At 38.3% G+C, this 12,176-nt stretch overlaps 1 protein-coding gene across 1 annotated transcript; it reads left to right on the forward strand.

The window, feature by feature from the left end:
- The first annotated feature begins 10,557 nt into the window (after nucleotides 1-10,557).
- Nucleotides 10,558-11,196, forward strand: LOC125833087 (uncharacterized). The gene has a single exon (XM_049512237.1). The coding sequence runs from the start codon at nucleotides 10,558-10,560 to the stop codon at nucleotides 11,194-11,196; it is 639 nt and encodes a 212-aa protein (XP_049368194.1).
- Nucleotides 11,197-12,176: the final 980 nt, after the last annotated feature.

Here is a 12,176-nt window from a genome sequence, read left to right on the forward strand (position 1 = left end):
TACTAAGCATTACTTCCCACAATTACATATTTAGTTGTCTTAAGTTCATATTTATGGAAAAATGCCTAGACATTCAATCCAACATAATTCATAAGATAGCTTATACATTCAATATGTGAGAATAGCCTTTCAACCCTAGAATCATTATATTGTGAGAAGAACTTTCACATCGTGTCATATTCATGCATAAGTGTGCATGTGAGAATAACCTTTCAACAACACAACAGTTAGATTATAATCATGTTTATAAAGCATAAGCAAAAGCCCATAATAATATATAATTCTCATGTTTTACCCCTCTTGGATCAAGGATCAGATTCAATCAACCACATCTAGGATGACTACATAAGACATGGATAATAACATGATCCCAATAACTCAATCACTACAACCACAATCTGATAGTATCCTTCCTTCATTAATTCACCCACATCACAAAGACATAAATTTGGAATAAGGGGATTTTCATGGATTCATGGTAGATTTTATCATAAAAACCATGATAATCAACAATTCAATCATAATATAAGGTAATTAATCATTAAAATCGTTTTGAAGAAAGATTCCATGACTTAGAGTCAAAACCCTAGCTTTTAGGGAATTTTTAACTTTGAAATTGAGAGTTTAAGGGCTCCATGGATGAAGGACTACAATACCTTAGTTATTATTCTCCCACGAAATTGAGTGAAAAAGCCTCTTTCTTCAAACCCTAGCTTGATTTTCTTCTTCTTCTTCTTCTTCCTTGGAGTTCTAGAGAGAAGATTTTTGAGGGAAATTGATTTTGATTTAGGAAATCGAAATTATGATTCGGATGACTTAGTGTAAGGACTTAAAAACCTTATATAGTTAGTTTAATTAGGTGTAAAATGATGCCACTTAGTATTTAAATTTAAAGGAAAACCCCAAAGTATCCTCTAACTAATTCCCAAAAAAAGTTTCTAGGGATCACCCACGACCCCCTCACCTACGGACCGTGGTTGGACGCACGACCCGTGATGGTGAAGCATGGGTCGGGGTTCTGGGACCTGAATTTGCAGCCTCCATCCACGTCCCCTCACCCACGAAGCGTCGGGGGACCTACGGGGCGTGAGTGACCCCTCATAGGTCACTACCCATGCATGGGTTTTGACACCTTTTGAAGGGTCCTCCTCAAAGACCCATGGTTGGTCCTTGGGGGGTCGTACCTTGACATATGAACCCAAAAACAAATATATTGAGTACCGAGAGATCTTTACGACTCTAACCCTTATGTTAGGCTCTAGTTTAGTCTACTAGTTTTTAGAGTGTCACAATATCTCCCTCTTGGGGACATTCGTCCTCAAATGAGTATCTAGACACTTTACAGAATTAAAGACTCAAAACTAGCAACCCATCATTCATGAGACATTAAAATAATGAAAAATTCAAAGGAGGAAACATCAACTCCATCTCAAAACATAGTCAATACAATACAAGGAAGTATGACTACATCTAACAACCTAATATGCATGAAACTCGATATTTCTCATATTCATAGGAGGAACTACCTTCTCCAACTAAAATAATGCTCAACACAACATCATGGAGCCGATATGAAATTACCCTCAAAAGCATACCAAAGCACCTTCATCAACACATCTCATGAAGTCAAATAGTCAACTCATACTAAAGGCACAATAACATGAGGAAAGTCAATCATAAAAACTCATTTTTCTTACTAAACATGAATTTCATCAAGAACATGCATAACATAAGGAAATAATGGAAAAGCACATACCACTCACATGACTCCCAAAACACTAAAAACTCAAGAGAAGCTAACTACCTCAAGCTTGAATAGGGGTAGAAGGAAAGAAATGAGGATATAGGGACTTCATATTGGCCTCGGCCTCCCAAGTAGCACCATCAACTAAATGATTTCTCCACAAAACCTTCATGTAAGCTATTTTCTTGTTTCTCAATCTCTTGACTTGCCGGTCTAGGATCTCTACCAGAATCTCTTCATAGGAAAGGCTTTCAGCAACTCCCAACCCTTCTAAAGGAATAATGGATGTCGTATCTCCAATACACTTCTTAAGCATAGAAACATGAAATACCGGATGAACCGGAGCCAACTTATTTGGCAAATCCAACTCAAAGGCCACCTTCCCAATATGTTTCAAAATTTGATATGGGCCTACATACAGGGGACTAAGTGTCCCTTTCTTTCCAAATCTCATCACACCCTTCATGGGTGAGATTTTCAAATGGACCCAATCATTAACTTCAAATTCTAGACCCGTTCTTCTCACATCGGCATAAGATTTTTGTCTACTTTGAGCCGTTCTCAACCTCTCTCCAATGAGCCGAACTTTCTCAATGGCTTCATAAACCGACTCGGGACCAATAAGAGCAATTTCACCTACCTCAAACCAACCAATCGGAGACCTACATCTCCTACCATACAAGGATTCAAAATGATTCATACCGATGCTAGAATGATAACTATTATTGTTGGCAAACTATATCAATGGCAAATGGTCATCCCAATTACCTTTAAAATCTATCACGAATGCTCTCAACATGTCTTATAAGGTGTGAATGGTGCATTCCGCTTGACAATCCATTTGAGGGTGGAAAGTGGTGCTAAGTTTTACCTTAGTACCAAGCCCTTTTTGGAATGACTTCCAAAAATGAGAAGTGAATTGAGTACCCCGATCTGAAATAATAGACAAAGGGACCCCATGCAACTTCACTATCTTATTTATATACAACTTGACATAGTCTTCCGCCAAATGAGAAACTTTGACGGGAATAAAGTGGGCTTATTTTGTCATCCGATCTATAATGACCCAAATAGAATAATGTTGCCTTCGAGTGCTAGGCAAACCCACAATAAAATCCATATTCACCTCTTCCCACTTTCAAATGGGAATTGGTATATCTTGTATACGCCTCCTGGCCTTTGATGATCAACTTTAACTTGTTGAAAATTTGAACATTTGGCCACAAATCCCGCAATATCTCTTTTCATTTCGTTCCACCAATACACTTCCCATAGATCACGGTACATCTTGGTGGCTCCCGGATGAATAAAATATCGAGAATTATGAGTTTTTTCTAAAATTTTCTCCCTCAAACCATCAATATCCGAAACACACAATCAACCTTGGTACCTAAGTACTCATCTCCACTTGGGAGAAATCCTCCACGGACTTCATGAGTACTGATTCTTTCAATTCAACTAATATAGGATCAAGGTCTTGTTTAGACTTCACATCCACCACAAAGGATGATTCAAAGCCATTATGAACCATGACATCACACTTTGTTAAATCCACTAGTTGGACACCTAGTCGGGCCAATCTATGTACCTCGTGAACCAATTCTTTCTTTTCATCCTCTACATGAGCTACACTAGCCATGGACAATCTACTAAGAGCATCCGCTACCACATTAGCTTTGCCGGGGGGTTAAAGGACACTCATGTCATAATCCTTCAAAAGCTCTAACCACCTTCTTTGTCAGAGATTCAAGTTCTTTTGATTAAACACATATTGAAGACTCTTGTGATCTGTGAAAACATCCACATGGACTCCATACAAGTAATATCTCCATATTTTCAAGGCAAACACCACCGCCGCTAATTCAAGATCATGGGTCGGATAATTCATCTCATGCACTTTAAGTTGCCTTGAAGCATAGGCAATCACTTTACCATTTTGCATGAGGACACATCCCAACCCCACTCTAGAGGCATCACAATACACTACAAAACCATTTCTACCCTACGATAAGGTCAACACTAGAGCGAAAGTAAGTCTATCTTTCAACTCTTGGAAGCTTTTCTCATAAGCCTCCGACCACTCAAACTTAGCCTTCTTTTGAGTCAAAGAAGTCAACATAGAAGTAATGGAGGAAAATCCCTCACAAAACCTCCTATAGTAACTGGCCAAACCCAAAAAGCTTCTAATGTCGGAAGGACTTAGAGGTCTAGGCCAATTCTTGACCGCATACGTCTTCTTAGGATCTATCTCAATACTCTTGCTTGACACAATATGACCAAGGAAAGCTACAGACCTCAACCAAAATTCAGACTTGCTAAATTTTGCAAAATGTTATTGGTCCTTAAGAACTTGTAATACAATTCTCAAATGGTCCATATGATAATTTTCACTCCTTGAATAGATCAAAATATCATCGATAAACAATAAAAAATATATCAAGGTATTGTCTAAACACCCTATTCATTAGGTCTATAAATGCCGCCAGGGAATTAATTAAACCAAAAGACATCACAAGGAATTAATAATGCCCATACCTAGTTTGGAAAGCCGTCTTGGTATATCATCCCCTCTCACCCTTAATGTGATACCTCAAATGAAGGTCAATTTTTGAGAAGTAGCTAGCTCCCTGAAGTTGCAAGTCATTGATTCTCGAAAGGGCATATTTATTTTTAATGGTCACTTTGTTCAATTGGCGATAGTCGATTCACATTATAAGAGACCCATCCTTCTTTCTAACAAACAACACCGGAGCACCCCAAGGAGAGATACTCGGTCGGATGAAGCCCTTATCTAATAAATCCTATAGTTTCTCTTTCAACTCGGCTGTAGCCATTCTATAAGGAGGAATGGCGATAGGTTGCGTATCCGATAAAAGGTCAATACCAAAATCTATTTCCCGCTCGGGAGAAATACCGGGCAAATCATCGGGGAAAACTTCAGGGAATTCATTCACTATCAGAACCGACTCTAGTGAAGGGACTTTAGACTCGACATCCATCACCCTTACAAGATGGTAAATGCACTCTAAAATAGGCTCATTTTGAAATTGAAATTTGACCACCCAAGTCCTACCATCTATAGAGGCATAACATGCATGCAACCAATCCATACCCAAAATCACATCAAAGTCTAACATGCCTAACTCTACCAAATCCATCAAAGTAATTCTATGGGACAAGGAAATGGGACAACTTCTATAGACTCTTTTTGCCACCACCGAGTCACCAACTGGGGTAGAAATCGAAAAAGGATCCACTAACACTTCGGGGAGCATATCAAACTTCATGGACAAAAAAGATGTCACAAAGGACATAGTAGCACGGGGATCTAACAAGGCATAAACATCAATATGAAATACTTTTAACATACCGGTCACAACATCTGGGGAGCTCTCTTGGTCACCTTGGGATTAAAGAGCATACAAGTGGATTTGCTTTTAGGCATTGGAGTTTGAACCGCTAGGAGAAGTTTGATTATCTTCTCTTCCCTTAGCCTTGAACATTGGACAATATCTTATCTTGTGGGGAACCTTCCCATAACCATAACACCCATCGGTGCCCACTAGACACTTACCATCATGTCTTTTTTATATTTGGCACAAGTAGACTTTACAATAGTAGTTCCCTTATCATAACCTCCTTGAGGTTTAGGGTTAGACACCCTATCCTTGTTGACCCTCGGGGAAGCATTTGAGGAACCTTGGTTGGAGAACCTTTGTTTGAACCTTGGCCGACCTTGTCCATTAGACCTAGCATTGGAGAAGTTCCCCTCACCGATTCTAGCTCTTTTCACCTCTCTATTCTTTTCCTTGAGTTTGGACTCCTCAATTTGTTGAGCATACACCATAAGCCTTAAGATATCCAAGTCATAGATGAGCATTGCTGTACGACACTTTTGGTCAACCAAGTCGGACACACCCGACATAAACCTACTCATCTTAGCCCTTGAGTCCGCCACTATTCTTGGAGCATATTTGGAGATTTGGGTGAACTTTAGAGCATACTCCTTAACACTCATACATCCTTGACAAAGATTGATGAACCCTTGTAACTTAGCCTCCCTCAACTCTAGGGGGAAGAACCTATCAAGGAATGCCTTTTTGAACAATTCCCAATCCACTGGGCCCACTCCTACATGTCTCTCACTTTTCCATTGATCATACCAAACTTGAGCCACATCTTTAGTTGGTAGGCGGCTAACTCTGCCTTCTATTTTGAAGACATTTCCACAATATCAAGAACTTTGTTAACATCATCTTATAGCTCTCACTCATAAATGTGGCGTGCTTCACACTCATGAACAAAACTCTACTAGACATGGCTTATGAAATATCATCCTAGAATCATTCTAAACCTTGTGCTATGATTGACAAGTTTTTCATGACCCAGGGGTACCCTCTAAATGTAACCAGGCACATAGAACCTCAGAAGGAACCATGTAAGCCACTTAGCATATCATAACATTAAGCATTAGAACAATAAAGAGTAAAACACATTGAATTCCAAAAAGTTTTTATAAAGGAAAGCAGAAGTCTAGACTTGTCTCAATTAGCCATCTATTACAATAGTCAAATTAAATAAGGTCACAGCCCAAAACAACATAATCCAAAAGTAAATGTACAAGAATGAGACTACAATGACCATGTCCGTCCTCAAATCTTGAGGACTCACCACAAGCAAGGAGAATAGTCGAGTCCAAGCTTGAACCAAATGATGATCACCTTAAGCACCGGATCCTACACTTGGTAAAAAATGTAGAAGAAATAGGGGTTAGTACAATATTGCACTAAGTATGATAGTCATGCATAAAAACCTTTAAAACATGCAAAAAGGGACATTTTTGTTGAATGCATGCACTTCAGTAAATTAAACATCATTTTTGAAGATATTGGAACAACATAAGTCATACGCATAATCATTAAATAGATCATCATAGCATAAGAGAAATAATACCATAAGTACCCTCAAAGCCCACTTGTGCAATGCATGAATAAGATCCCATAATCGCACCCATGCCTAAGTAAAGCTTCATGAGTAGCCATAATTTATAATTAAGGTTCTTGTTCATATGTTATAGTGGGAACTATCCTTAACCGACATAGACCATGTGGGCTTAACATGGAATCCGGTGTTACCCACACCGAAAAGGGTTGACCTACTTGCCTAAGGTAAGACCATGATTTATTAGCTTTTAGGTGAATCCACTAGCAAAATATCCTACGAGGGCACGTAGTTATGGGATATGGAGATTGTTACTAGAAATCCGGACTCAACTTTTGTTGAAGGTTTCCATCTCATGAGATTCATACTATGGGAACCCGAACTTAACTAGTGTAGAAGGTCCCATTGGAAGCCGAACTCAACTTATATCAAAGCTTTCATCTCATATTCAATATCCACTCGGTGCTAAGCATTACTTCCCACAATTACATATTTAGTCTTGTCTTATGGTTCATATTTATGGAATAATGCCTTGACATTGAATCCAACATAATTCATAAGATAGCTCATAAATTCAATAGGTGAGAATAGCCTTTCAACCCTAAACTCATTATATTGTGAGAAGACCTTTCACACTGTGTCATGTTCATGCATAAGTATGTATGTGAGAATAACTTTTCAACAACACAACAATTAGATTATAATCATAATCATAAAGCATAAACAAAAGCCCATAATCATGTATAATTCTCATGTTTTACCCCTCTTGGACCAAGGATCACATTCATCAACCACATCTAGGATTACAACATTAGACATGGATAATAACATGATTCCAATAACTCAATCATTACAAGCACAATCTCATAGTATCCTTCCTTCATCAATTCACCCACATCACAAAGACATAAATTGGAAATATGGGGATTTTCATGTATTCATGGGAGATTTTATCATAAAAACCACGATAATCAATAATTCAATCATAATATAAGGTAATTAAATCATTAAAATCCTTTTTAGAAAGAATCCATGAGTTGGAGTCAAAACCCTAGCTTTTAGGGAATTTTTAACTTTGAAATTGAGAGTTTAAGTGTTCCATGGATGAAAGCTATCCATGGATAAAGGACTACAATACTTAGTTATGATTCTCCCACGAAATTGAGTGAAAAAGCCTCTTTCTTCAAACCGTAGCATGATTTTCTTCTTCTTCCTTGGAGTTCTAGAGAGAAGATTTTTTAGGGAAATTGACTTTGATTTGGGAAATTGGAATTATGATTTGGATGACTTAGTTTAGGGGCTTAAAAACCTTATATATTTAGTTAAATTAGGTGTAAAACGACGCAACTTTTTAGTATTTATTTAAAAAGCAAAACCCCATATCACCCACGACTCCCCTCACCTACGGACCGTGGTTGGACCCACGACCTGTTCTGGTGAAGTGTGGGTTGGGGTTCTAGGACTTGAACCTGCAGCCTTCATCCACGACTCCTCACCCACGAAATGGGGGGGGGGGGGGACCTGCGGGGCGTGAGTTACTCCTCGTGGGTGCATGGTTTTTGACACCTTTTGAAGGGTCCTCCTCAAGGACCCATGGTGGGTCGTACCTTGACATATTAACCCAAAAACATATATATTGAGTACGAGGAGTAATTTACGACTCTAACCCTTACGTTAGGCTCTAGTTTAATCTACTAGTTTCCGGAGTGTCACAATTTCTCTCTCAAGAGGGACTTCGAGAAGATCATCTGTAAAGGGCTCTGGAAATTCACTCACAACTGGAACTGACTAAATAGGGGGTGTCTCAACACTAGAGTCATTAACTCGAACTAAGTGATAGATGTACTCCTTGGAAAATAACTTTCTGGCCTGAAGGTACGAAATAAAATGACCCTTAGGTACTGCTGAATTACTTCTGCACACTATAACTGGCTCATTAGGAAACTAGAACTTAACTACGAGTTTTACAATCAACTAAGGTATAATAGGCATGAAGCCAGTCCACACCTAGAATAACATTGAAATCTACCATGTCAAACTCGACTAAGTCAACCATGGTGTCCTTGTTATTGATGGAAATAGTACAATCATTATAAACCCTCTTAGATAGAATAGACTTACCAAAAGGTGTAGAAACACTAAAGGGCTCAAGAAGTTGCTAAACAAGAATATTTAGAATCAACGTGGGAGTATGGAAAAAGACAGGGGATGTAGTGGAGAAGTGGGTTGCAATAAAATATGACTATGTACCAAAATACTGCAAAACATGCAAGCTACAAGGACATAATGAAAAATAATGTTTTATCATTCATCCAGATTTATACCCTAAAGAGGAGAAGGAAAGTAATGCTGAAAAATTGACAGGGGACAAGAAGGAAGAACTGGAAAGAAGATCCAAAGGGAAAGAAAAGATGGTGGAGCATAAAAGGGAGATTAAGCAAGGTGAAAACAATAATTTGAATGATTAAAGCAGGATGAAGTTTGAGGAATGGGATAGATATCATAACAAAGGTGGAAGGAGAGAACAAGTATAGAATCCAAGGAAACATCCAGTGAAGGATCATAATGTTCAAACACATAACATGTATGAATCTTTGGGGGAGAATAAAGAAAAGGAAGAAGGGGAAATCAGTGTGATAAAAGAAGTGGAGGAAGGAAAAATCAGTGAAGAGGAAAGAAGAGTTGGTGATCAATATGAGTCACAAAGTGGAGGAGGTATAGATAGGGATAAAATAGAGGAGGAGATTAAAGAAAAGAAGGATAGTGATGAAAAGAATGAAGAGGAGAAAGAAGATAGTCAAGAAAGACATGAGCATGATATCATGGGGGAAAATCAATCAGCAGAGGAATCGAATGAATGAGATCATTTAATCAAGGATAAAGACTCAAATGAAATAGGGACATCGAGTAGTACAAATAACTCAACAGAGGATTCCCAGAGAGAAAAGAGCCAACAACAATTTAAAGGGGTAAGGGGACTGAATGAAGGGGTAAAGTCAGGAAAATTACCTCATTTGGAGGGAGAGCTACCACCCAAAATCCATACCACTAAGCAGCAGGAAAAACAACATCAACAAGATACAGAGGAGGAAGAAAACATGGATGCAAATATTGACAGTATAGGCAGAAGTGAAGACTTATCACCAAAGCAGATAGAAAGATTAAAAGGAATAGACAAAAGAGGATCCAAGCATAATCAGCTATCACAAATAAAGACAAGGAGTAGGATGGGGTCTTCATTATCATCATATCAATGATAGACAAAGTCCTCTTTTGGAATATTAGGTCAGTTAAAACTCAAAATGCTTTTAAGAGAGTAGTCGACTTGAACAAGACACATCACTATTCATACATTGCAATACTAGAGCCTTTTCAAAGTCCCTTCGAACTGTAAAATTATCGGAGAAAGCTGCGATTACCACATGCTAAGTAAAATTGCTCGGATAAGATTTGGATTTTCTGGGAGGACGATTGGGAGGAGGAAGGTTCAACAAATACTTTTCAACAACTCACTATTAATTACAAATTCAAAGGCACACAATTTAGATTTTCTCTTACAGCAGTCTATGCGAGGTGTAGTGCGATAGAATGATTAGAGCTATGAGAGCATTTGGATTTTGTGGCAAACGCAAACCAGATTGTACCTTGGGTGGTTGGGGGGATTTCAACACAATAGTGGATGGCACAGAGAAATTGGGGGGGGGGGTCTACCAGTGTCTCATTTTGAGACACAAGACTTTGTTCAATGTATTAATAACTACACGTTGAATGAGTTGAAGTTTATAGGTAGTCGATATACTTGGTGGCATGGGAGAATCAAAGAAGCTTGCATCTTTGAGAGACTTGATAGGGTTTTTGGGAATAACATTTTGATGAATCTTGCACTGGAAAGTGAGGTCCACCATTTAATAAAGCAGGGATCAGATCACACACCACTACATGTAAGGTGTAATTCTGATCAGGAACCAGTCAGCAGGCCTTTCAAGTTCTTGAATTTTTGGACCAAACATGTAAATTTCAAGAAGATAGTAGAGGAAAACTGGAGGAATCAGGTTGAAGGATCCCCTTTTACCATTTTTCATACAAGGATGAGACAACTAAAAACAGTACTGACGCAGTGGAGCAAGGAGACATTTGGGAACATTTTTCAAAAAATTGCAACTATGAAGGATGTGATTAAAGGAAAGGAGGTGCAATTAGAAGTAGCTCCTATAGAGGCCAACAAAGCTGAACTCAGCAAGGCTAATGCAAAATTAAAGAGGTATCTGAAGATGGAAGAAAATTTTTGGAGGCAAAAGGCAGGAATGAGGTGGTTCACAGATGGGGACAGAAACACAAAGTTCTTCCATGCATATGTTAAAGGGAGAAGGAGGAAATTGAAAATTAGAGAAATCAAAACTATACAAGGGGACACTATTAACTCACCTCAGAATATTGGAGAGGAAGTAGTAAATGTTTTCAGGGATCAGTTTAAGGAAACACAAGAGACAGTGGACTTTTCAATGCTTTAGTGTATCCCAAAAATGATCACAGAAGAGGAGAATAAAGAAATGGAGAGGATACCTACAAAAGAGGAGGAGAAACAGGTTGTTTTTAACTTAAATGGAGATAGTGCGAGTGGGCAAGATGGTTACTCAGGCAATTTCTTTCAATATTGTTGGGAAATCATTGAGGTAAAGTGTGGAATATGGTAAGGGCCTTTTTCAGTGTTTTTGAGCTACCAAGATACATAACACACACAAACCAGGTCCTAATTCCAAAGAAGGATGTAGTGGAGAATTATGGAGATTTAAGACCAATCAGTTTGAGCACATTTGCCAATAAGATCATCTCAAGATTGATACATGAAAGAATCTCAAAAGTGCTGCCAAGGATTATATCAGTGAATCCGTTGGGGTTTGTTAAAGGAAGGAGCATAATTGAAAATGTTGTCCTAGCTCAAGAGATCATAAGGGATATTAACAAGAGAAACAAACTACAAAATGTGGTTGTGAAACTTGATATAGCAAAGGCCTATGACAGAGTCTCTTGGAAGTATCTTGTTCAAGTAATTAGAAAGTTTGACTTCTCAGAAAGAATGATTGGCATGATAGTAAGGCTGATTAGTAACAACTGGTATTCGATACTCATGAATGGGAAGTCTTATGGTTTCTTCCAATAATCAAGAGGGCTGAAACAAAGAGACCCACTCTCACCTACTTTGTTTATTATTGCAGCTGAAGTTTTGGCAAGAAACTTAAATGGTTTATTTGAAGAAGCTGAATTGGAAGATTTTGGGCTTTCAAAATGGAGCCCCCAAATTAACCATTTATCTTATGCAGATGATACTATACTTTTTTGTTCAGGTTAGCCTAAATCAATGAGGATGATGATGCAAGTACTAAGAAGATATCTGGTCAACTGGTAAACATTAACAAGAGTTTGTTTTATCTACATGGAAAAGGTGCCAATAGGGGTAAGCAATAAAATAAGAAGGACTACAGGGGTCAAA

This window comes from Solanum verrucosum, unplaced genomic scaffold (genome assembly GCF_900185275.1).
Source record: "Solanum verrucosum unplaced genomic scaffold, falcon-dt-bn FXZP01000041.1, whole genome shotgun sequence".
Lineage (NCBI taxonomy): Eukaryota > Viridiplantae > Streptophyta > Magnoliopsida > Solanales > Solanaceae > Solanum > Solanum verrucosum.